General features: G+C 38.6%; 3 protein-coding genes across 3 annotated transcripts; 1 reads left to right on the top strand and 2 right to left on the bottom strand.

Moving 5' to 3' along the window:
- Positions 1-1,434: 1,434 nt before the first annotated feature.
- Positions 1,435-20,624, bottom strand: LOC141844274 (protease Do-like 2, chloroplastic). The gene is made up of 21 exons (XM_074732312.1): positions 20,436-20,624; positions 20,118-20,300; positions 19,861-19,914; positions 16,892-16,965; positions 15,346-15,409; positions 14,717-14,761; positions 6,804-6,911; positions 5,945-6,022; positions 5,687-5,753; positions 5,473-5,531; positions 5,190-5,289; positions 4,498-4,577; positions 3,331-3,387; positions 3,102-3,205; positions 2,736-2,823; positions 2,547-2,632; positions 2,435-2,459; positions 2,274-2,345; positions 1,905-1,955; positions 1,775-1,835; positions 1,435-1,686 (listed from the first exon to the last, which is right to left on the bottom strand). The coding sequence occupies exons 1-21, from the start codon at positions 20,604-20,606 to the stop codon at positions 1,442-1,444; spliced, it is 1,872 nt and encodes a 623-aa protein (XP_074588413.1). The 5' UTR covers positions 20,607-20,624; the 3' UTR covers positions 1,435-1,441.
- Positions 20,625-20,853: 229 nt separating this feature from the next.
- Positions 20,854-24,342, top strand: LOC141844271 (sucrose-phosphatase 2-like). Its single transcript, XM_074732308.1, is given in 11 exon segments — positions 20,854-20,872; positions 20,875-20,990; positions 20,992-21,066; positions 21,399-21,470; positions 21,556-21,855; positions 21,951-22,052; positions 22,147-22,341; positions 22,423-22,713; positions 22,972-23,158; positions 23,950-23,996; positions 24,085-24,342. Coding segments are annotated over 11 exon segments (1,497 nt in total). The 3' UTR covers positions 24,178-24,342.
- Positions 24,343-25,827: 1,485 nt separating this feature from the next.
- Positions 25,828-26,841, bottom strand: LOC141843936 (uncharacterized). The gene has a single exon (XM_074731952.1). The coding sequence runs from the start codon at positions 26,839-26,841 to the stop codon at positions 25,828-25,830; it is 1,014 nt and encodes a 337-aa protein (XP_074588053.1).
- Positions 26,842-27,671: the final 830 nt, after the last annotated feature.

Genomic DNA, 27,671 nt, shown 5'->3' with positions numbered 1-27,671 from the left:
TCATGAACATCTAGCAATGAGGCAACTAGCTAATTCCTAACTAGGGATGGCTAGCTCTTTGTTCCTCTACACTTTTCTAAAGATCTGTTTTGACTTATTGTGAGTCAAATCTTATAATTTTATGCTTAATTTCTAAGGAACTTTTAGACTTGTTGTAAGTCAATCTTACAAGTTTATACTGATGTCCTATATTTATATGCTTACCTTTAGATTAGCTTATTAGAGGCATCAAATGAGGTCATAAAATGTACTACTATCTTGTTCCTTAGACATCATGACTATTATATTAAGGTTAGAGCTTAGCAAAATATCTTCTAGTCTTAATTCCTTGGAATCATTGTGCTCTATTATTTTGCAATTTTTATGTCATAGGCACTATTATACTAGTTATATGATCTTTCAATACACATTACTATGCTATTACTCTTATCTCTATTTGTCGAAAATGCTGAGCTAGATTTATCCCAAGCATTATTGAATGGTGAACAAAATCTCAATTAAATTAAAATAATCCAATCGAATCAATCAAATTAGAAGGTTCGATTCAATTAATTCAAAATTTTAATTATTTTAATTTATTCAATTCAATCTGAATTTTTAAATTTAATTATTATAATTGATTTAATTCAATCTAGATTTTAAAATTGAAATTCGATCTTATATTGTAAGTAATTGACTACTCTTATAATTGAGTCAAATAACGACGGTACAACCTAATTGATAAATCAAATTGATTGATGACATTATTGACATTATCAATCCATTAATAAGAAAAATTCAATTAATTCAATAACTAACAGAATTAATTAATTTTATATCGATTTGATTTTAATAACAAAATTCGATCAATTCAATTTGTAAAAAAAAATTGATCAATTCAATTTTTAATCATGGGAATGACAAAAATCCCATCCAAAGCATTGCAATTTCTCCAACTACTTATCTAATCACAAGCAACAATTTTGCTAGCTCCCCAAACAATATCCAAGCAGCTAGCCTGATTACCATGTTGCAGGAACAGTACATTACGGGGACATTTTTCAGGAATAAAATTCACCGCTCGTAATAATAAACTAAAACTACAATATGAATCGACCGACAATAGCAAATTAAATTCCATATTAAGAATTGAAAAGGAATGGGTAAAGAAAAACAACTCCAGCTATCAGAAGCGATCCCGGAGCTTGCTGGAACAAATTCTTTCTTTCAGCAAATAAATTCTTTCTTTCAGCCATTTGCGATCCAAGTCGTCACCGGCATGAGTAAATGAGAAACCAGTTGTGCTAGGTCATTGCAAATAATTAGCCCGCCGTATCGGCATGCCCCTCACCTTTCGTTATCTTTGGAAAAGAAGTAACTGGCATGTGCAATTCATAACTGATGTAGCATTTTGTTTATCCATGAGAAGAAATCTGTTTTGAAAGAATTGCACCATTGAAGTTCATGCCCATAGGAGACCATCGAATCCAATCTCGTAGTTTGACACAGGGCTGTCACCGATATCTTGATTTGGTATTCCATCATTTTCCTCCGCGTCTATATAAGGCTCCGACAAATCAGATGACCTTTCGCCAGGAATCCCATAAGCTTGCAGAATCAATGGTGAAGCAGTAGATGCAGCTTCTCGATCCAAAACAGCTACGAAATTGTCCTCGAATTCAAATATCAAGTATTTGTCTTTGCAAGCTACAAAATGTGCAAATACAAGGTCATAAAACAATAGGCAAGACAGCAGACTGACTAGGCTATATATATAATGAACAAAGATGCATACAGTCGACAAGATGAGCGAGATGTCGAATATTTTTTATTGGAGTACCATTGAATTTCACCACCTACAGGAGACTTAGTTTGAGTTCCGTAATATGAAAGTGAAAATCAATCAGCAAAGGTAGGAGATTTACTTGCTGATTCCCCATATCCTCGTACCCAATATTCACTTCGTTGGCCAAAACCTAAGCAGAAAAGGTGGATATTACAGTGATAGTGTTGGCTTAATACAGAAGAAGAAGTAGCTGACAAAGTAGAATTCGATCTACTAAGAGTATGATCAAATGAAAATATAATGACTTCAAAAAGAAGCACCACACTTATTCTAAAAATTCCTTCTTCTCATGCTTACGCGAAAAGAATAAGTTCCTCCAATGGTAGAAAGTCCTTTATATAAACTAAAAGGAGAAAGTCCCTTGTGGACTCCAATCCTTCTGGTTTTCTTTCCAAATAACAACAAAGAATGTAATCTTAACTAATAATGGCACCAAGTGTCGACAAACCTGAGACAGTATTACAATTTCTTCACCTTTAAACCTTGCCAAAGAATATCGAGCCTTTGCCAGCAATTTAAGCTGACAAAAAAGTAATTACCTAGTTAGTTCAAGCTTAACAGCGTAAGATTAACAAGGATGAATAAGCAACAAGTAATTTGTTAGGTTACCCCAATGGAGTCTTCGCACTCCTCTCTGCCATGTAAAATCAGATGTGAATACCAAGCATCCAACAAAAACTGTATAGACTATCAAGAAGAAATATCAGAATGGGAAGCTTACTCTATCAAAGGCTCTGAGAGAGGAGTGAAAACAAGGCCTGCGACAATTAGATATGATGGTTGACCTCCCTCGATGTGAAATGGCACCTATAGTGCAAAAGTCATCTCAGTCAGAATTTGACCATGGTCTTTGAATTAATGGAATATCCACATTAATTAAGGAGGTAACTATAAAAGTTCCACTGCTTACTAAATGCACCCGAGTTTCCAAAACAGTCTGAACTCTAGTGTATGCCCCATCTCGGATGATCCCAAGCTCTGCAACATCACCAGAAAATCTGATAGCAAAAGAACATCAATTAGGAACAAATAATTAGGCTGTATCAGAAAAAAGTATCCTGATTATACAATAGGCAGTCAATTTCTTTAAGAAAAAAACTGAGTTCAAAATTTAGGTGTGTTGAGAATTGAGTTGTTAAGTATACTGACAAACTGGAGGGCGTCACAAATTTGTTTAAATGAACTGGAAAAAGGCATGTTATATAACAGACTCAAAGAACAGAATTCAATGTTAGTGGTCATCTATGGTTAAAACACGTGAAGAACTTGTCCTTACTTTTGACTAATCAGATAGCGAAAGGCAATCCGCTCTGTTGAACGGAATGGAACAGTTCCTTCTGACCCTACTTGAACGCCATCAAAGCTTACAATCACATCACCCTATAAATAAACACAAACCCAATTTGTGTTATAATCATGATAATTCAGAATAAATCTGGAAAGAAGGATATCTTTAATCTTATGTTAGCACAAGCACAGTACTTGTGTTGGTGAGCAGAGTATACCTCCTTGAGAACATCATTAGCTGGAGAAGTGGGTTCAACTCTTCGAACCAATACGCCCTTCAAGATACAAAGAAACACAAACATGATAAGACATAAATATGTTGTAGAATTATACCTTAAATAACAATGATGAAGTACACAGATGTAAAAATAGAAAACATAAAAAATCAAACATCACAGATTTATTGCCAGTGGGAATGGAGAATGGATGAACTTTTACTGAATAAGGTTCTGTAAGAGATATTCCATGAAAGTCAAAGGAAAATTGTACAAAATGAGTAGGTAGCCGTAGTTTATGGATAGAAAAACAAGGCAATAAGAAAATAGCACATAGAAAGAGGTATAGTTGCTGAGATAAGGATGTGATGATGAACAATTATATGCTCCTGTTTAACAGATCAAGTTTATATTTGAAATGGTTACAGTATAGACCATAAAGGAAATATGTCCAAATGCAACCTATAGAACCTTCAACTGGATGAAGTCACAAAAGTTAGGAATTAAGAAACTGGCTGAGAAAGACAAAGGGAACCATAATGACATTATAAGAAATGAAATAAGATTTACCTATTCTAGACTATAGCTGAATCACTTATTGTTCTAACTTCTAACTATGGCACACTGCTGAAAATAGATATTAATGTAATGTGTTTTTTTTTAAAAAAAATACTATTATGATGTTGATACAAAGAATTGGTGTAATGTGCTTTTAAAAAAAAAATACTATTATGATGTGCATACAAAGGATTGATGTAATGTGTTTTTGAAAATTACTATTATGATGTGTAAAGGAATTAGATGGAATGAAGGAACAAGTGAAATCAGATATAATTTTTTTTGTAAAGCAATAGGAAGGTGTTCAACTATGAGGCTTTGAAATGACAACCAAACCCGAGAAGCTCAACATGTGGGAATCAACTTATCATTAGCAGCATAATAATATCATGAGGAACATCTATAAAAGCACTCTTTTGACACATCCAAAGGCCAAAAGAATCATGCTTACGGATCTTTCACACAAGTATATCAATTTTTTTTACTTTCTAAGCAGGTTACTCTCAGTTTAAACTCGAAAATATAGCAGAACTATATAATACCAGATCTTAATATATTCCAGATCACAAAAAATATTAAGAATCCAAGCTTCCAGAAAATCAACATAAATACCTCATTAGAAGGTACTTTTAAGCATGCCCGCAATGCTGGATTCTCCAATTTCTGAAGTAATACCCCAAGAGAAGGAAATCCTAATTTTGCCAAAAAAATCTAAAATGTCATTTAAAAAAAAATATATGATACACACACACACATGCACATCCATACATGCATTTGTTAAAGTGAATAACTCCAATCTGATGACAAAAATATCCTATATTACCTTAAATAACATAAAAAGAATTAATTCAACAACCAAACTAACAAAGATATAAATTTAAATCTTTATGAAGATGCAAGTCGAGTCGAAGACACATGAAGCGGACCTAGGTAGTCTAACTAGCATACTTTCAGTACAATTAGAATAAAGGGCAGCCTGATGCATGAAGCTCCCGTCAGTGCGAGATCCCGGAGAAGGGTTATATCACATTGGGTCTATTGTATGCAGCCTTATCTTGCATTTTGCAAAAGGCTATTTCTACGACTCAAACCCATGACCTAAAGGTCATATGACAACAACTTTATCATTATGCCATGGCTCTCCTTCTTAAAGTTTAATCAGAATAGTCATAAATATTAGAGGTACTATTCACTATATCAATTAGCTAGGAAGTCCAATCAAACTAGTGGAAAACATTACATAATTAGATCTAACAATCATTTTGAACTAGATCTATCAAAATAAAATCTATATGCCGGCTTACCAGTATACTTCCCATTTCTTTCATAATCATCAAGAAAATGAGAAACCACAGTGGTTGGAATAACATATCCGATATTTTCAGTGTCTTCGGATCTGAAAACCTAAATGAAATATCTAGTGAGATATGAAAGAAGATACGATGCTAATTTAGCTGCAAAAGCAGCACAAAGATGCATTTCCATTAAACATTATTCTGGGACAACGTTAATCTATAAAAGATTTTTGAAAAGTTTGGAATAGATAAAGTAGGAAAAATAAAAAGCAGATTTAGCAGAAGGGAATACCTGGAATGCCACACCAATACACTCACCACGATCATTGAAGGCAGGACCACCACTGTTTCCTGCAAACAAAAGGTACGTGTCTTTTGACAACATATATAGATATATATATATATATATATATATACCTTGCCAGAGAAAGTGGTGCAATAACATCCAACTATCAAAAAAATAAAATGCTATCCTTCTAGCAAGGAAACTAGGTTGAGTTACCAACCAGGGTTTATTGCAGCATCAATCTGAATACCAAGCAGATCAGAGGATCCATGAGCATACGACGTAACCTGAAACAGAATCAAAATAAGGCGAATAATATTAAGAACTCATTTGGACACCATGTTCTAAAATTTTCAACCAACTTAAAATTGATAACACAAGTCAACAATTTATCACCTACAAAACAATCTTAGCAAGAATATAAAATTCACCAAAAAAAAAACTAAAAGCTTATGAGCACAATTTAATGAAATCAAACCTCAATTCGTGATACCACACCCTTTGTCACAGAGATTGTATCTCCACCAAGTGGATATCCTACAACAGTTACTGCATCCTGTGTATCATACAACTTGTTAGCTTGATGAATTATGGAAGAACAACTAGATTAAATAACCCTATAGAGAAGAGTGCCTTAGAAAATGTCAACTGTTGCAACAACTGAACTTCTACTTGATCACACTTCATCACATAAAGATTTGGCAACAAATACAGACTTGGCATACCAAAACTACATATTACCACTGATAAAATTCAAGTGCAGATAATCAATATCTTTATTGTTTCAAAAGAAACATGCTGCAAGTGGCAAAGCATAAATTCACTTGGAGAACCATGGAGTACGTTGCCTTATGAAAGAACCTTATAGATTATATTATAATAGCCCATCACCTACCAGTGATTCAAAATGGAACATAAAATTTCCTCACTTTCTTCACATTGGATAAATACCTAACCACTATGGGACAAGACCACAAGAAATCTATCAAACTTGGCAACTGGAGTTTGCTTTGATGAACAAAAAGGTTAATTATGGCATTTTGATACACTTTAAAAATTCATCAAAATTACAGATCTAGCAGTGTAGGACAGTTATTTACAATTTTTCCAGCTCTTCATTATCCTGTAAGTCAGGGATTAAAAAAACAGTCATATGCTGTATCATTGAAGCAAAATGCTTATAGGAATTAAAAAATAATTAAGCCAATTCAATGAACAATTGGAGAAGTGATAATACCTAGTTCAATGATGAATCAAAAGAAACATAAATTACTTATGGATAAGTTGCTTATCATGAAGGAAGAGCAACATTTTTGCAATTCATGAACAACAGCAACCTGAAGGCATGGCAATTGACCAAAATGAAGTGGTTCAGCACCTTTCCAGAATTCTTCACTCTCAACTGCAAGCAATGCAATGTCGCATTCTATGCCTCTAGCTAAGACCTGTAAGTCAGGTTACTGAGAAATTTGGTAACCCAAGATTGAGAAATCAAGTTCAGAAAATAGTAAGAAGAACTAATGCTTTTAAAGGAAAGAAGGCATATAGAAATCAATACCAGCTATGCCAAAATATTACCTATAATTCTCAAAAATATTACAGAAAATATTGCAAACACATTCATAAAAACCTGGATTAAGTATTCAACAGAAGATGTTAAGATACTATTTGCAAATATAAATGAAGAAAAAGACTGATGATTTTCAATTGCAAGCTCTATCACAATATAATTCTTGCAAAGCGCGGACCTAAGAATTTCCCACTGTGCTTTGTAACAGTTAAGTGTATTTGAGTTATTAGAGTATTTTGAGTCATGTAATGGACTTTAGTCCCACATTAGGTACTTAAGGTTTATATATTAACTCTAATGTACATGAGGTGCATATAATATCACAGTTATACTATGCACCAGCAGGCAAATATGCTATGAAAGATCAACAACACAAGTGCACAAGGATATATACGGAGTAACATTGTGCGAGCATCACACTAAAATATTACCATATCAACACCAATAGGCACTGCCAGTATCACAGAACTTTTTGAATTGTTGATTATGTGTGCATATGAATTAAAGTCAATTAAAATCAATCTAAACCATCCATAGAACAGATAATAGCCATAATGGAGGTGCCGATCATGCTGATTCTCATATCATCTTGCACTCACATATGCCATCTTAGAAGGTTCAACACAGATGAAGAAGTACCTTAGCCACATACTTAGTGTCATCCCCCCTTCTCTTCACTTTGACCTGTTGAGACCATAAACCTTAATAGTAACTATAATAGGGAAACATTAGCTGCAATTCTAAGAAATACAAACACAAAGGTGAATACCAGTTTTATAGTAAAAAATTTCCATGCAAAAAAACACTTACAAAATAAGAAACATATACAAGTCATAGTTCTTAATATGCACATCCTGATAAACTCATGTACTTCACAAGTAAATGGTTTCAGTACTGTTGAACATAAATCAATAACGCACAAGTCTCATAAGCTGGATGGTGGAATTGCTTGGCTTGCTCAAGATTTCCTTGTAATGATATGCTCTTAAGCAGTGGATAGCATTGTATTTTTGGAGTCTTTAACAACTAAACCAAAAACTAGCAAGAAACAATCTCTTGCAATAAGTCAGAAGGGGAGCCTTGGCGCAACGGTAAGGTTGCTGCCATGTGACCTAGAGGTCACGGGTTCAAATCCTGGAAACAGCCTCTTGCCAAAGGCAAGGTAAGGCTGCGTACAATGGATCCTTTCCCCGGACCACGCATAGCGGGAGCTTCGTGCACCGGGCTGCCCTTTAAATAATCTCTTGCAATAAGAATCTATAGATGACTCACATTGCTCAAGGTAAACTACTGATAGTTTTTAAAAAATTTAAGAGGTATAAATAAAGATGCATGACGCTAAGTGCAACAAAGTATTGACAATGATAATAACAAAGGAATAAATCCTTCATGCAAGTTAAACTATATCAGTCAACTTCATGAGAATGTATTCTGGTTCACACAAATAGTGAACAAAAGATACCTGAGTGCCATGTTCTACACAATGAGCATTAGTCAAAAGTTTCCCATCACCAATCATGAAAGCACTGAAAAAAATATTAGTTTAGCTTTTTTCCCATCACATTATAATCAAGCACTGTAAAAACTAAGTAACGATATGTCATTGGTTTCTTAACTTTTCATGGATTCATAGATAGAGAAGACAAGAAAGTTTATGTTGATTACAGTGAGAAAGACTAAACAAGAAGGGGAAAAGAAGATGAAGGATACAAGGTTATGTTGGAAGAATGCTTTGCATTTCATTGCTGAATTAAAAGAATCAGAAATGTCAATGTGTTAAGGCATTTAGTCAAATTTTATTAAAAGATAATCACCAGAAACTCAAAACAAAGAGGAAAAGTAGTAAATAAAAACTTAAGATCATCCTATCTTCTGTGACTAATAAAGGTAGTACTGATGCTACCTTGACCAACTCAAATTTCTATGAAAAAAAGGAAACCTCCTAAAGAGCCATCACACCAACCAAAAACAAATTCTCATAATACTTCTATTAAGGTAATTAACGAAAAATGTGATAAGGGGACATCAGGTGCATCCATATGACATATATGGTATGAAATAGTGTGGTTGTTCTTTTACCAGTGGACCACCCTATTTCAGGTGGTCACCACCTGTGATATGGTAACAAGCAATACACGTAATATCTAACACAATGCATGGGGTGCAGGATAGCACACCACTTGGTTTAATGTTGGTCAGAATGCAGAACGCTATGATATAAAAGATGTACCAGTCCACATTATACTGTACTTTACAGCCCAATGTTGTTAGCAAATTTTGATTCCAAAGAAAAGTACCATCTTGGTTGGTATGGTATGATAAGCAAGATGTACTACTCTGATTAAACAGTGGGCCAGAAACAGTATTATATTTTGAATGATGATGCCAATACTAGCATAGCAAGGAGGTCTGCAACCAAAAACACCAACTTTATTTAATTGTTAAAGCCCATATACATATTAGGGTTAAGGCCCATATTAACCCCAGTTATCTATATATAGTTGTATGTAACTATTGGATAACAATTATTCCAAATCCTGTTTTCGTCACATGGTATCAGAGCAGGAATATCTCTAAAACCCTAATTTTTTTTCTTTTCTTTTCTCTTTTCCCGATCGCCGCTCCATCGCGCGACTCGGATCGGCGTTTTCAGTCGCGCCTCTGTTCCCGATCCGCCGCACGTTCTTTCCCCTGCGACATCTCCACCTCGCCTCCCGTCTGCTTTCGAGCCTGCCAGCCGTACGGTGTCCGAGCCTCGTCGCTCTCGAGCCGTCGCCCGCTCGCCTGCGCCGTCTGCGATCGAGCCGCCAGCCGTCTATCCACTTGCCGCGTCGCGGTTTCCTTCAGTGCGTGCGGTGCGGCTTCCTTCCAACCACGCCTCGCCTGCGTGCTTTCTTCTCTGCCGCCGCCGACGGAACGTGGCGTTGCTTTCTCCTCCGCCGCCAAGCTCGCGTTTCGGAACGCAGTGGTGTTGTTCTTCATCCGCCGCCGCGTTCCTCCAAGCGTGGGCGCCACCTTGTAGTGCCGGTGTCCTCTGTTTTGTGCCGAACGCCCTTCTGTTTTCGTCACAGCTTTTTTTGGTGCCACCTCTGTAAAGTACTTTCTGTTTTTCCAGCTTTTGCTGCCAGAAGCCTCTGTTCAAGACAGCCATCATTTCTGGTGATAATCTCCTGGAGGCCAACGAGAGTAAGGAAGAGCAAGTGAAAGGACCAGACAAGCCGAAGAAGAACTTGTAGGAACTTGAGAACTGTTTTCCCCAGAGTTCGTCGGTCGCTGCCACCCGAAGAAGAAGTCGTAACCAGTTTTTTTTTGTGGGTCACTGCCACAACCTTGCCGCTGGCTGAACTGGTCGTCAGGTTTTTCCTATTATAGCTTCATTGGATTTGACATCAATTTTTTTTTTGGTAATAATCACGAGCATTTATCAACATGTCTTCAATAAATGCAATAATTATTAATATCACATTAGATGGTCAGAATTATCCAGAGTGGGCTTTCTGTGTAGAGACTGCATTAAGGGGTTATGGTTTACTTTTTCATTTAAATGAATCTCCACCTGTGCTTAAGAATGATGGTAGTAATGCTGCTGCAATAACAGAATGGCATATTAATGATGGAAAAGTGATGGCTGCCATGGTCAATAGTACTAAACAATCCATGATTATGAGTCTTTCTAAGTTCAAAACAGCTAAGGACATATGGAACAACTTGAAGAAGCGCTATGTTCAGGATAGTGGTGCTCTTTTACACAATCTCATGCAGCAAACTCATGAAATTATGCAGAATGATATGTCCATTGATGAGTACTACTCTGCTTTTGATCGTTTGACGGGATCACTGATTTCCATGATACCAGAGTGTACAACTGTTCCTTGTCCAACACACAAGTTTATTGAAAAGTTTTTCACTTACAGATTTGTTATGGGAGTTCGGGCTGAATATGATTCTATTCGTACACGATTACTTCACAATTCTTCTGATCTCACTATGGCACAGGCATTATCTGATTTACTTGCAGAAGAAACACGTCTCAAGTCTATGTCCTCTTCTGCATTTGTCTCTCATAGTGTGTTGGCAGCTTCTCAAAGGATCAGTGTACCAAAAAGCTTCTCTTCAGAGCCCTGTAAGCATTGTGGCAAGACTGGTCATCTTCCAGAGAATTGTTTTTCTATTCATCCAGAGAAGTTGGTCGACTATCGTGCACGTCGTGCTGCCCGTGGTACTGCCCGTAGTGCTCGTGGTCGTGGTACTGGTTCCACTCCTGGAGGTTCAGTGTCTATTGCTGTTGCTTCACCTGCTGCTCCTTCGTCGTCTTGGGTACTTGATTCAGGGGCTTCTTTTCATGTGACATCTGATCAGTCCCAGTTGGTCGCTTGCAAGCCGGTCTCTGATGGAACTTCTATTCGGACAGCTGATGGTACATCTTGTCATATCACTCACCAGGGTTCACTTTGCAATCCTTATTTTTCTGTACCAAATGTTTCTTTAGTACCTCAGTTATCCATGAATCTTCTTTCGGTTGGTCAAGTCACCGACCAAAATTGTTTTGTTGGATTTGATGACTCATCTTGTTTTATTCAGGACCGTCGAAGCGGGAAAGTGATTGGGACTGGCCATCGCCGTAAAGGTGTTCCTAGCCTTTACATCCTGGATACTTTGCGTCTTCCTTCTTCCATTGAAACTTCTGCTCGTGTGTCATCCGCTACATCGGGTTCTGTTTGTTCTTCCTTCGCCCAGTGGCATCATCGTCTTGGTCATCTTTGTGGGTCTCGACTGTCCACATTAATAAATAAAGGTTGTTTAGGTCATACAACTATCGAGTCTGATTTTCATTGTAAGGGTTGCAAACTTGGAAAACAAATACAACTACCATATTCATCTAGTATTTCTCATTCTGCTAGACATTTTGATCTTATTCATTCTGATGTATGGGGTCCTGCACCTTTTCCTACAAAGGGTGGTCACAAATATTATGTCATTTTTATTGATGATCATTCTCGATATACATGGGTTTATTTTATGAAACATCGCTCTCAGTTGTGTTCTATTTATCAGTCTTTTGTCCGCATGGTTCACACACAATTTTCTACTCCTATTAGAGTTTTTCGCTCTGACTCTGGGGGAGAGTATTTGTCTGATGTTTTTCGTCAATTTTTGTCATCTGAGGGCACCCTTGCTCAACTCTCTTGTCCTGGCGCTCATGCTCAGAATGGTGTTGCTGAACGCAAACATCGTCATATTATAGAGACTGCCCGCACACTTTTGATTTCATCTTTTGTACCTTCTCATTTTTGGGGAGAAGTTGTTTCTACTGCTGTCTATCTCATAAATAGACAACCCTCATCCAAACTGTCTGGAAAATGTCCTGGTGAAGTTCTTTTTGGTACTTCTCCCAGTTATAATCATCTCCGAGTTTTTGGATCTACTTGTTATGTTTTGCTTGCACCTCATGAGCGAACTAAATTGACTGCACAATCTGTTGAATGTGTTTTTCTAGGATATAGTCCTGAACATAAAGGTTATCGGTGTTATGATCCTGTTTCTCGTCGCATACGTATCTCTCGCGATGTGACCTTTGTTGAGGATCGTCCTTTCTTTTATAACCCCTCTACCCGGCCCTCATATTCTCCCACAGAATCCACATCGTTTCTGTGTCTACCTCCTATCTCATCCTCTGATGATGTCACTACACCTTCTCATCATATTACCCCTAGTCCTGCTCCTTCTATTTCCATCTCTCCACCTTCACAGGGGACTACATCTCCTCCTGTACCACCTCCATTTCATCCTAAACCACCTATCACACGTGTATTCCATCGTCGTCCCACAAATCTCACAGTGTCTCCATCTGGTTCTACCACCACGGCCAGTCCTGATGTACCTGCTGTTGATGTTTCTAATGATATTGATGAGTCTCATACTGTTCCTGATGAGTTACAGGTTGGTCCAAGATATAATTTAAGAGATCGTGCTACTATTGGTCCCGCTGCCAAGTATGGTTTTACATGTGTGAGTGTCGAGCCATCCACTTACCAAGAAGCTTCTAATATTCCGGAATGGCAACTTGCTATGTCTGAGGAGCTTGCTGCTCTTGATCGTACAGGCACTTGGGATATTGTTCCACTACCATCACACGCAGTGCCAATTACATCTAAATGGGTATTCAAAATTAAGACCAAGTCTGATGGTTCTATCGAGAGATACAAAGCTCGTTTTGTTGCTAGAGGTTTTCAGCAAACTCAAGGTCGAGATTATGATGAGACATTTGCACCAGTTGCTCATATGACTACCGTTCGTACTCTTATTGCCGTGGCTGCTACTTCTTCTTGGACCATCTCTCAAATGGATGTTAAGAATGCTTTTCTTCATGGTGATCTGCATGAAGAAGTTTATATGCAACCACCCCCAGGTGTTGATGCTCCTCCTGGTCATGTTTGTCGCCTTCGTCGTGCTCTATATGGTCTTAAACAGGCTCCTCGTGCTTGGTTTGAGCGTTTTGTATCTGTGATACAAGCTGCTGGATTTTTACCTAGTGATCATGACCCTGCTCTATTTATTCATCTCTCTCCACGTGGACGCACTTTGCTTCTTCTATATGTTGATGATATGTTGATTACGGGAGACGATGTGGAACACATTTCTTGTGTGAAGAAGCAACTTAGTGAGCAATTTCAAATGTCTGATTTGGGTTCACTCAGTTATTTCTTAGGGATTGAGGTATTACATTCGGCAGATGGCTACTACCTTTCTCAGTCCAAATACATACAAGACCTTATTCATAGTTCTGGCATTACAGACAGTCGAACAGCTGCGACACCTATGGATCTTCATTTACAACTTCGTTCTACTGATGGTACACCTCTTGAGGATCCGTCTCGATATCGGCGTATTGTAGGCAGCCTTGTCTATCTCACTGTTACCAGACCTGATATTGCTCATGCAGTTCATATTCTGAGTCAGTTTGTGAGTGCTCCTACTTCCATTCATTTTGGACATTTGCTTCGTGTACTACGGTACTTAAGGGGGACATCTTCTCAGTGTTTGTTTTATGCTCGTGATAGTCCACTTCAGCTTCATGCTTACTCAGACTCCACCTGGGCAAGTGACCCAACAGATCGTCGTTCTGTCACAGGTTATTGCATTTTTCTTGGTTCTTCTCCTCTTGCATGGAAGTCTAAAAAGCAGGTGGCTGTATCTCGTTCTAGTACAGAAGCAGAACTTCGAGCACTTGCCACTACCACTTCAGAGATAGTATGACTTCGATGGTTATTAGCAGATTTTGGTATTTCTTGTGATGCTCCTACACCTCTTTTGTGTGACAATACTGGAGCCATACAGATTGCCAATGATCCTGTGAAGCATGAACTTACAAAGCATATTGGTGTTGATGCTTTCTTTACTCGGTCTCATTGTCATCAAAAAACAATTGCTCTTCAGTATGTGCCCTCAGAACTACAAGTGGCAGATTTTTTCACTAAAGCACAAACTCGAGAGCAACATCGGCTTCATTTACTCAAACTCAATGTTTCAGAACCTCCACTTCCACCTTGAGTTTGAAGGGTATAAAACCATCCATAGAAAAGATAATAGCCATAATGGAGGTGCTGGTCATGCTGATTCTCATATCATCTTGCACTCACATATGCCATCTTAGAAGGTTCAACACAGATGAAGAAGTACCTTAGCCACATACTTAGTGTCATCCCCCCTTCTCTTCACTTTGACCTGTTAAAGCCCATATACCTATTAGGGTTAAGGCCCACATTAGCTGCAGTTCTAAGAAATACAAACACAAAGGTGAATACCAGTTTTATAGTAAAAAATTTCCATGCCAAAAAACACTTACAAAATAAGAAACATATATATGTCATAGTTCTTAATATGCACATCCTGATAAACTCATGTACTTGACAAGTACATGGTTTCAGTACTGTTGAACATAAATCAATAACGCACAAGTCTCATAAGCTGGATGGTGGAATTGCTTGCCTTGCTCAAGATTTCCTTGTAATGATATGCTCTTATGCAGTGGATAGCATTGTATTTTTGGAGTCTTTAACAACTAAACCAAAAACTAGCAAGAAATAATCTCTTGAAATAAGAATCTATAGATGACTCACATTGCTCAAGGTAAACTACTGATAGTTTTAAAAATTTTAAGAGGTATAAATAAAGATGCATGACACTAAGTGCAACAAAGTATTGACAATGATAATAACAAAGGAATAAATCCTTCATGCAAGTTAAACTATATCAGCCAACTTCATGAGAATGTATTCTGGTTCACACAAATATTGAACACAAGATACCTGAGTGCCATGTTCTACACAATGAGCATTAGTCAAAAGTTTCCCATCACCAATCATGAAAGCACTGAAAAAAATATTAGTTTAGCTTTTTTCCCATCACATTATAATCAAGCACTGTAAAAACTAAGTAACGATATGTCATTGGTTTCTTAACTTTTCATGGATTCATAGATAGAGAAGACAAGAAAGTTTATGTTGATTACAGTGAGAAAGACTAAACAAGAAGGGGAAAAGAAGATGAAGGATACAAGGTTATGTTGGAAGAATGCTTTGCATTTCATTGCTGAATTAAAAGAATCAGAAATGTCAATGTGTTAAGGCATTTAGTCAAATTTTATTAAAAGATAATCACCAGAAACTCAAAACAAAGAGGAAAAGTAGTAAATAAAAACTTAAGATCATCCTATCTTCTGTGATTAATAAAGGTAGTACTGATGCTATCTTGACCAACTCAAATTTCTATGAAAAAAAGGAATCCTCCTAAAGAGCCATCACACCAACCAAAAACAAATTCTCATAATACTTCTATTAAGGTAATTAACGAAAAATGTGATAAGGGGACATCAGGTGCATCCATATGACATATATGGTATGAAATAGTGTGGTTGTTCTTTTACCAGTGGACCACGCTATTTCAGGTGGTCACCACCTGTGATATGGTAGCAAGCAATACACGTAATATCTAACACAATGCATGGGGTGCAGGATAGTACACCACTTGGTTTAATATCAGCAAGCTTTTGTTCTTAAAAAAAAAGGGAATGTTGGTCAGAACGCTATGATATAAAAGATGTACCAGTACACATTATACTGTACTTCTATTAAGGTTATTAATGAAAAATGTGATAAGTGGACATCAGGAGCATCCATATGATATATATGGTATGAAAACCATTTTTTACTAGGTAGTGTGGTCATTCTTTTACCAGTGGACCACCCTATTTCAGGTGGTCACCACCTGTGATATGGTAACAAGCAATAAACGTAATATGTAACACAATGCATGGGGTGCAGGATAGTACACTACTTGGTTAATATCAGCAAGCTTTTGTTCTGAAGGCAAACAAAAGGGAAATGTTGGTCAGAATGCTATGATATAAAAGATGTACCAGTACACATTATACTGTACTTTACAACCCAATGTTGTTAACAAATTTTGATTCCAAAGAGAAGTTCCAATCTTGGTTGGTATGGTATGATAAGCAAGATGTACTACTCTGATGAAACAGTGGGCCAGAAACAGTATTATATTTTGAATGATGATGCCAATACTATAGCATAGCAAGGAGGTCTGCAACCAAAAACACCAACTTTATTTAATGTGTTTATCATTACTATTTGGATCTAATCTAGAACATATTGCAAGCCTAATACAAACTAAAACCAGAGTACATTCACATAACATTTTTTAACTGTCGCTCAGTGGCTAATATCTAATATGATGAATACATTGGTTAAAAGGCTGGCAGTGTACTAGAGAAATATCATTTCATTTTGCTAATAATACTTCAAGAAATAAACCATAAATCTAGTGATAAAAACATGCCTCCCAGTGCTGGTAAATTGACGTTGTTTCTGCCAAGGAAGAGAGTAGTCAGGAGCGGTATGAGTGCAATAAACCTGAACAAAATAGCAAGATATAAAAAATTTAGATATGCACACATATGAAAACATATGAATGAATATTTGCATGGTAATATTTGTGACAGAATCTATTTACTGAAAGAAAACCCATAATAAACATAACTGGCCACTTTAAAGCCCCTCCAGGATATAACCATTTTGAATTTCATAACATAAAATTTTGGCTTGTGCCCTTGTCAAATATCCAGAATAGTTAGCTCTGCTCAAGTAAGCATCTGCATCCGAAGATAAGATTACTGTAGAATTTGGGGAAATAAAAATTTATGGAATTATATTGGGATACTTACATGTATCTATACAACTCATGATAAAACCCTATGTGCATTGTGGGGATACACCCACTACATCAATAACCCTATTGATACTAACTCCACTACTGAGCATAGATACTATTTGTGTGCAACTCGTTATATGAACTAGAGAAACCCTTCTAAGCAAAAAGATAGGCTAGACATGACAACAATAAACAAGAAACACAATCCATAAATGAAATAAAATTTAAGTTAATGTACCATGCAGTCAACAATCTCTTTGAGCTCAGATCAACACACATCCAACTATGTCTTCAATATTAAATCAGCACATCAACAAAGAGAGAGGATAAAGAAAAAAAAGGATGGAGAGAAATCCCACAAACTAATTTTTGAGTAGGCTTCTCCCCAAAGCAGTGATTACATCAGCATGCAATAGGCTTAAGGAAAAGGAAAACACTTGACAATCTTAGAGGAAAGGTAGATAGACTGGTAGCACAGCTCAACCTTTTGTTAGACAGCAAAATGAGAACAAGACATGAGCTAGGGCATTTTATTTAATAAGGTTCCACTTAGCTTTTAGGACTCTTATGCAGCAGGCAAATAGATAAAATATGATATGCTATAAGAAGGGAGCAAGGAAGTAAAAAAAAGATGTGCTAAGAAATGAAGGGAGCAAAAACTAAAAATACCTACAAGTGCTATAAATAGCCTGAGGAAGATGAATGCCTATGGACAGTAGATTGTTTGTTGGAAAGGGGTTTGTACGTTTATGCTCAACATAGATCCAAGCAGGCCTACTAGAAGAGAAGGCTCCTCAATGTATATGCTTGACAGGGACAAGGACAACTGATTTATGCAGAATTGAATCAATGTAGACATATGCGGAGGACATTCTTCAAGAAGGCAGCAGTGGCAACAAGAACAGCCCAAAAAAAAAAAACTTGCAGACTGTAGGATTTCCTTGGTTCCATTGTACCTGAGTCTCACCAATAAAGGGCACAACTATTGATCAACTATTACCCGGAGAGAACGCTTAACTGAGAAGGTAAAGAGGCACCAAACTAGGTCACACGAAGAAGGAGAACAGATGGTGCGCAAGGGCATGAGTCGAGTCCAAACATGCGCAGTCAGTGAAAGCATTGACAGTGCCTGAGAAAAAGGAAGCATGCCTCCCTATGTCATGCAGATGGCTCACAGGAAGTTGGGAGATCACAACACGTGGTCATTGCTTGTGAGCATGGGGGAAAGCCTGGGTTGTGCTGGTTATCAATGCAAAAGAAGCTAGGTCACATTGAGGACCACAGAGGATTTGCCAGGGGCAAAGGTGCCCAGAAGAAATTGTGCACCAAAATTTTGTGCATTAAAGAGGATTGATTGATCAATGTGATTGCTAGTAGCATGACTTGCTAGATAAGATCCAAAGGTCATGCAAACAAGGAGGACGAGTGTGTGAGGACCCCATGTTGCTCCTCAAATCAGTCTCTATCGGTGAACAAGGAATCAAGACAATGACCAATAGGCTTATAAAAAGAGTAACAAAGCTCATGTGAAGGTGGGTTCTTGAATGGACAGTGGTGTCTCATGTGGACAAGAGAGATAGGAGGAGAGATGAGTGGAGAAAGAGGAGAGGAAATAAGGAATTGGAGTAGGTGGGCAGCGAGTGGGATGGGTTTAGAGGGAAGGGGAGGATGGTAACCTCCTGCTCAAGTGAATACATTTCTAAAAACCTTTGCCCTAAAAAGCAGTTCTTATAGCATGTAAAATTTGGGGAAAAAATATTGTTGCATCCTCATGGGATAATTATAATTATATTTATATATATAGAACTAATGATAAAATTCTAAACATAAAATACCAATGTAAAACTAAACTCACTATGTCAATAACTGTATACCAATACCTTTAACAACAACCAAAAATCCAAGAGAAGGACAAAAGTTACAATGGCATAAACCAATATGACAGTTTTGTGAAACTAAGGTACTCTTTTGGTTTTATGAAACTAAAGTATTCTGAGATGATTCAGGAGTCAAGTATAAGTGAGAGAAGCCTTATTGTTAAGTGACAGAGGCATTTGTTTACTTATTGTTCCACCATACACAGTTTGGAATCTTAGCTCTACAAAACCACAGACTTATCTTACATTTATTAGGAGGGAAAAAATTTCAGAATTGGATAGCATAATACAGTTCACAATTTATCATCTGTAACCTTAAGAATGTTAGGAAGTTTTTTCATTATTCTGCATGAAAACATAAACGCATTTCCTTTAACCTAAAGCATACATTGTAGAGAAACATATTTTCAGATGCATTTAAAAAGTGAGTTTTAAATCCCCATATGCCAAAAGTGTTTGCACACCTTATTTCAATAGTCCAGCTTTTGACACTTCAAGGAATGCTAACAAGAAAGTCTAAACACTTGGAAATAACTTCCATGGGAATCTTACTTCTCTCTAATGGTTCATGAACGTCAATACATATAGATAATTCTCTAACATATTGGGGGAGATCCCTTACATGTAGTTTTTGATAAAGTAGAAAAGTATATGTATGCAACATGTAATGCGCCATTATTTCTATCATTACAGAAAATAGTCAAAATGTGTAAGGATTACCTTAACCACCGCATTAAGGAAAACTGAATCTTGAAGATTTCTAGTGTTGTCAGCCTGTTAAAGAATTGAGGCACAGTATGTCCATCAGTGACCATGAAAAATGTGTAAACTGCAACGGTATGCTAATTTTAACAAATCAGACCACCGAATGAAAGCAATTCATGATATATATGAACAAGCAACTCACGTTTAATCCAACTACTCTAGCAATTCACCTTGCATTGAAATGATAAAAAAAAACATGAACTTTGACATGCCTGCTGATCTTTAAGATCATAAACCGCGCGCGTGTCTCTTTTCTGCGTAGCAATCGACTTGAACACAGTCGACTGAGAATGAGACGGCGACCGTCCTGCATCTCCTCTACCACCGTCAGGTGGCAAGTACGCCTTCTCGTCCTTCCCTCTCCCTGGAAACCTCTTCTGAGAAACCCCTTCCACCTGCAACCCATCAAAGAGACAGGTTTGACACAATTTACAAACAAAGACCGACTTTTTACTAGTGTAAAAGTTAAATCCACACAGACAAAAGAATAAGCAAAAAACTATCTCTTCCTTTTCGATTGGTTGGTCTACCTGTTCGTCGTTTCCGGCAGTGGCATGGGAATTGCTGAGAGACTGTCGTCTGGCCCGGAAGGGCCTGTGGAAGCAGACGAAGGCTGATCTGAGGAAGCAAGGGGACACGTAGGAAAACGAAAGGGATGAGGAGCAAGAAGGAGAGGCGTACGCCGAGCTCAAGGCTGCCATTCCTCCACTCGAAGGAGAAAGAGAGGGAGAATGGGAATGGGTTTTTCCCTTATCCTCTTATGATATTTCGGGTATGGCAATATTGTAAGCACGTGATGATCACGTGGATGGTTATATTACAATTTATAGGTTATTTAAAATTCAGCTAAAATAATTAATTAATCATTTTTTTCCTCTGGAATTTGATTAATTAAATCGTCCATTTTCAGGGACGATTCGATGCGGCGTCGCCGTCGATGGGCGAAGAATGGCTTTGATTCAAAGAAGCATCGGCCGAGGAGTTCGGATCCAGTACGCTGCCATCGTCCTGCCTCTTCCTCCTCCCCTCGTATGATCTATCCATTCTCCTCGCCCAGAGCGATCGGAGCTAAAGATCTCAGCACAGCTTTTTACCTATCATCTCATCCACAGGGAAAGTCCCCAGCTTCAGATTCGGTGTCCCCACGCTACGTCCTCTCTGGTAATCTCCTTCCTCCGTACCGTGTTGCAGTGGCTCCTTTTCCAATCGCATGCCGCTTCTCATGCTGATAGGTTTTGGATTTGTGATTTTGCGTTTGCATCAACTCTTCCTGAGTTTTTCAGTTTTTGCAAAGTGGATGTTTTCTTTGAAATGAACTCTGTGTCAGCATTGACGACAGAGTAATATTCCAAAATTTATTTATGGATGTGTAGCATGTTTAAGGACTAAGAAGTTTATATATTGCTGTTGTTGCTCGAAAGTTCATTTCTTTGGGCAGTGAGATTTAGTTGAGGCATGCTTCGATGATAATGAGCTCATGTTATGTTTTATAGGCTTACAAAGAAATGGATAGATTCAGTACCCCTCCTCGTCTCATGATTGTTTCGGATCTCGATCACACGATGGTATAGTCTACATTCCCAATGAATGCGTCCGACAAAGGCTTTGTTTATGTCTTTTACTGAATTTGGACGGTTTTTGTGTTTGCAGGTAGATCATCATGACCCTGAGAACACGACGTTGCTTAGGTTCAATGCTATGTGGGAGTCCATTTACCGCCACAATTCCCTGCTAGTATTCTCGACCGGGAGATCACCCACACTTTACAAGCAGCTAAGGAAAGAGAAACCACTATTAACACCTGATATAACAATAATGTCAGTGGGCACCGAGATCACTTATGGTGACTCCATGGTGCCTGATGAGGGATGGGAAGTTGTCCTTAATAAAGCATGGAATAGGAACATTGTTCTTGAGGAAGCAGGAAAGTTTCCCCAGTTAAAGCTTCAGGTAACTTTTGATATTTGTTGGATGCAAAATGAGGTATATCAACTAGGGCATATGGCATAGTATGATGGATTTTTATGCATTCACCTTAACTTCAGCCAGAAACTGAGCAGAGGCCACACAAGGTCAGCTTCTACTTGGATAAAGGGCATGCTCAAGAGGTTTTAAAATCACTTTCAGGCATTTTCAAAAGCCGTGGGGTAAGATTTTTTCATGTGGAATATATCAATTGTTATATTCAAGTCTTGATACCGTGATTTATCTCATCCTTTTTTTCACATTTGTTGGTAACAGCTAGATGTAAAAATAATCTACAGTGGTGGTATTGATCTTGACATATTACCACAAGGCGCTGGCAAAGGTCAAGCTCTTTCATATTTGCTCAAAAAGTTCAAGGAAGCTGGAAAACTACCACTTAATACTCTAGCATGTGGTGATTCCGGGAATGATGCTGAGCTATTTAGCATTTCAGATGTTTATGGTGTCATGGTTAGTGGTTTGAGAGATTTAACTGCTGATTGTTTCAGGTAATGCTTTAAAATCAATTAAACATATCACTTCAAATCTCAGGTCAACAATGCCCAAGAGGAATTACTGCAATGGCATGCTGAAAATGCAAAAGGAAATTCTAAGATACTTCATGCCACCGAAAGGTGTGCTGCAGGTATTATTGAAGCTATTGCCCATTTTGGGCTAGGTCCTAATATCTCTCCAAGAGATAGTTTGGACCTCTTGTCTTACAAGCCAGAAGATATTAATCCAGCAATTATACTAGTTACGCTTTACATTGCATATGAGATGTGGCGCCAGGCTGCAGCTGAAAATTATGAATCATTTATCCAAAGTTTGAAGACAATATGTGTAAGTGCAACAAGTACAATTATCTCCTTGTTCTCACATCTTTTAATGTTTGCCATCTATGTTCTTTTGGATTTTTTTTCCTTCTTTTAAGAGATATTTTTTATTTTATCCTTGTTCTGAAATCCTTTTTGATTTTATCCATTCGCTTGACTCTGAGGCCTTTTAGTTTATACAATCAAGTTCCAGGTTTTGTATGACAAATTTTTCACAAAGAGTACCAGTGTGTATAATTGCTAATTTTGAATATTTGCATAACAGCATCCAAGTGGGAATATTATCCATCCATCTGGAGTTGAACAACCTCTCCACGAATGGATAGACACACTTAGACCATACTACGGTGATAAACAAGGTAAAAAGTTCCTAGTGTGGGTAGATAGAGCATTCACTTCAAAGATTGGTTCAGACACATTGCTTGTAAAGTTTGATAAGTGGGAACTAACTGGTAAGTGTTTATAGTCTATAATTTTATATACTCTAGCTGTCTTGTGTTTTCTTTTTCTCCACATTTATTTATTGGCAATTTGATCTTTTAATGTTTTATGTTTAGAACATGAAGTCTGTGATTTTAGTTCCTAATATATATCTGTTCTATAAAGGCAACTTAGGATAGTGTTATTTGGATAAACAACATTTTAGGGCCTATTGTTCAATAAAAGGCTTTCTAAGAACATATACATAATAATATGTTAAGTTATTCTTAAGATAAACTGGGTGTTGGGTGTTCTGTATGTAGTTCAAAGTAAATTGTCTATTCCTTCTCCTGAATTCAATTAAGATAGTGATATTATGGACTAAATCATGAAGCAATTTTGTTTTGTCATTAAAGATCCTCAATAAGCAATGCAAATCTCTTTAGATTCAATGACAATGTTTATAGAATTCTCTAGCTCATAGCATATGGTATAGAATTCTCTAGATTCAATGACACTGTTTATAGAAATACATTGGCTAAATCTAAAATGCACAGTGCTAGTGATGTGAGATAACTTGGAACAGAAATGGTGCAACAACTACAACAAGAACGAAAGCATTAGTGGTTTTTTTGTGCATGTAAGTGCCACAAGCTTGTGCTTAAATAGTTCAAACTTCGTCGGTGATCATGTAAAAGTTATTGTGTTTAGAAATGCGATATTTCAGATCTAGAACTTTTGCAATAATTCAAGACTATTCTCATCTCCCTAGAAATGCTTCCATATTTCTACTTACTAGGCCTTACATAGACTCCTTTCACAGATGAAGGGCGAAATGGTTGCGTGACTACTTTTATACTCAACTCAAAGGTAAACCATACCGATAGTTACCAATCCTTCATGTATCTAAGTTCATGTGTTTCATCTAACTCACATGATTGAATTTCATTTATACCAGCCCGACAGCCCAGGCAGCTTCAGCTTGGTACACATTCATCAGACCTGGCTCGAAGGGTTCGCAGCGAACACCGACGACGCCTGGATCTTCTAATTCGGGCATCTCTAGGAAAACAGATTCAACTGACTGACAGATTATAGGGAATAAATTTGGTCAGAGATAATAATCGAATGCTGTTGTTCCTCCCTTCAGTTTGAGCATGGTCGGGGATGTGTTGGTGATACTTGAATCAAACCTTGCAGTCACAATTTTAAATTCCAGGGAATTCCAACTAAAGGAAAATGTTTAGTGTTACCTTGATGAAGATACCAAAATGGATTACCGTTACTGTTCTCATGTGTTGGCATCCAAGAAAAAAACAGAATCCAGATGTGCCATGTTGACTGGTCAGATTCCAGTAATATTCTAAAACCGTTGGGCCAGTCTTCAACGGCTCTTGTCGGCGATTTGATTGCCGTCACAACGATGTCAAAATCCTGTATGTGATGTGTCGCTCACATGGCTTCATGATACCTTAATTTTGTTCTGCACGCACTATAAAACTCTCCCTCTGGTTCATCTTGGTGAGAGAGATGCCGTCCACCATGAGCATCTTCTTCGGCCGGAGAGCACGCCCCGCCAGTCGCCGAAGTGGCGGCTCAGCCGGCGACCGGCAGCGCAGCGGCCCGAACTGCGGCCTGGGGAGGCTGGTGAGAGAACTAAGGAGGCAGAGCAAGATGCCGTGCGTGGCGACGAAATCGACGGCCTTCCACTGCCAGTACGATCCCCTGAGCTACTCCAGAAACTTCGATCGCAATGGATTCGGGGCTGCGCTTGACGACGACGACGAGGACGGTTCCTCCGACCATTTTTACTATACGTTCTCGTCGAGGTTCGTCGCCGGTTCTTCCTCCTGCAGCTGCAGAGTGCCCTGTTCTGGGATTGTAGCCGCCGCCGCCGCCGCCGCCGCCAGCAGCCGCTAGAACAGTTTTGGTTCTTTCAATTTTTAATTTTTAATTTTATTTTCCATCTGAGACGACATTGTTAAGAATATAAGCTTCTTTCTACAGCGCTTCTCATCAAAGATTAATTAAATTGAAATTCATGGCAATTTTTCTTATATTTTTTCTGTGCAAAGTCGTAAAGAGAGTTCGTAGCTTCTTAATTTTCTTTAGTGGTTTAGTTGTGAAGTCTTCATCTGGAGGATGATATATTGTAAGTTGTAATTTGTCGATTAGCTTACTCTCAAACCTTTGTTAGCTGAGTAATTAAAGAGAGATTACTAAGGTTGTCCACAGATTGGGGTCGATCTATATATAGTTAATTGGGTAGGCAGATGATCATTTAAGAAAATAAATTGATTTTCTTTAACTATAAAAAATAATAAGAAAAAAATAGCGGATGAAATCAAGGTGTTAGACGAAGGAGAAGGAAATGATATAATATTCATAATTTTTATCATCCTTGATTGTGATTTTTAATCATGATAATTATTCAACAAATTTGAAAATTATTTTCCCAATAAAATAAATAAACTATAATAATCTAAAACGTTCACACACTTGAATTCAGATAAGACATCTTTTCAATTAAGCGCGTATATCATCATTGATAATTAAAAATATGTAACATTGACATTTCGTTTTCAATCACTTATATCTTCCATTTGCAATGTGTTGCCAATATAAATTATCACTATATTTATTTTTTTAAAATAATGTAGATATTTAATTTAATTTTGAAGATGATCGATTCTTTTTTTTTTTATAAATTCGAAAAAGAGCCATTTTGACTCGGGTCGCTTAGACGCGCTGATCGATTCGTGTCCCGCCCGCCGCTCTGCTCTGCTCTGCTCGTCGCCCACCCCATTGACTCCGCCACCTCGCCGGCGCTCCAACCGCCGCTGAGCAACGTCAGGGAGAGCAGCTTCATGTGTCGCAGCACGCCGCCCTCTCCCCTTATCTCTGCGCATGCGGAGGCGCCGACGGCGGGAGCCTCCGATGCCGGTGCGATCATTTCCGCCACCTCCTCTTCGGTCCACCCGGCTTCTTTCAGCCGCTGCCTCGCCTCCTGTAGCAGATGCTCCACCCTCGCCTCCCACGGCGAGCAGATTCGTTCCCTCTCCCGCCACGCGGCCTCCTCGGCCAGGTCCGTCCAAAAGTCCACCCTCCTCGCGGAAGTCGCCGCCCACGCCGGCACCGGTGCTCCTGCGGCCCAGCCTCGCGGCCGCTCTCTCCGGAAGAAGTCCGCTAGGTCCAGTCCCGCGAGCTTCACGTCTCCGCCACGGACGTAGAAGACCGGGTTCCCGGCGAGGCAGGGCGACGCCGGAATGTAGAATTGCCGGTAAATAGGGACCAGCGGCGGGGCACCTCGGAGGAAGTCCGTCGCGTCGGAAGCTAAGGAACTGGGATTCTCAGGGCGGGGCGCCCAGGAGGTGGGCCAGAAGTCCCCGGCGGAGACCTCGCGGAGGATTGCGGCGGTGGGGAGGCCGAGGAGGAGGCGGAGCTGCTGCCGCGAGGCAGAGCGCCAGTTGGGGAAGCCAGGGCCGACGGGGAGGCCCTCGCGGAGGATGGAGCGGATGTCTGGGGGGAACTCGAAGCCGTAGGCGGACTCGACGGCGGCGAACTCGTCGTGGGAAAGGCCGGGGGCGATGGGGACGCCGGAAGCGCGGAGGTGCGCGACGACCGCCTTGGAGTAGGCCGCAAAGGAGAAGCACACTCTAGGAGTGACCGGAGTCGTCGTCGGAGTACCGGTCGCCGTGGCGATCGTCGTCGTCATGCGATGGGAATGAGGGAGGCGGCGGCCGTTTGGGCGGAACCTGACACAGAGTAGGGTTTAAATAGCGAATGGGGGGTGAGGTTATCAGTTATCGCCACGTGGCGCACGACAGCCGCGTGAGGACGGGGGCAAGGAATGGAATCGTCAAGAAAGCGGCAATTCGGCCGATACGAATATAAATCGGGAAACGCGTATCGGTTGGACTGGGTTGGATCCGATTCCGCCGTTACAAAAAAAAATCTTTAAATAGCAGCTATTTATCAAATCACACGTCTTCTCAATTTACCGGAAAGTATCTCTATATTTATGATTTTACCAAAATGCCACCGCAGACCTGTTCAATTTTCTATATTTTATTTTAATTCTCACCGAGTTATAAATAATAAAAATAAAAAATTATCATTGTAGGTCAATTTAATTTATGTTGTTGGATGTTATCATATCGTGATATTATTTTATGTATGAATGCAGGCCAAACAAAGCTAATTTAGCAAAAATAAATAAACCAAATCAAACTTTTAAATTAGTTGGATTTGATTTTTTTAATTAAAATGAACAATCGGTACACGTATACACAATCTTTTTTATTCTAAATTTGACAATTTAATAAAAGACTTGTCTAAATTTCTCTATCCAAAAATGTTCTTGGTACTTATATTTTTACCTTTTTATTTTGTCAAATGGATATTTCCAAACACTTATGTGTTTGTAAGCATGGCGCAACAGGATTCCAAACACTTTCAAGAGTACCTTGAAAAATTCCATGTCATAACCAACTTTCCGATATGAAAAACAACTTCTTTCGATCACTGGTTGTTTCGATCTTAGCT

The sequence above is a fragment of the Curcuma longa genome, chromosome 13 (genome assembly GCF_044706935.1).
Source record: "Curcuma longa cultivar G26 ecotype Majalengka, Jawa Barat chromosome 13, ITB_CL_G26_1.1, whole genome shotgun sequence".
Classification (NCBI taxonomy): Eukaryota; Viridiplantae; Streptophyta; class Magnoliopsida; order Zingiberales; family Zingiberaceae; genus Curcuma; species Curcuma longa.
The sequence above is the reverse complement of the archived record's forward strand: the minus strand, read 5'-3'. Positions and strand labels throughout refer to the sequence as shown.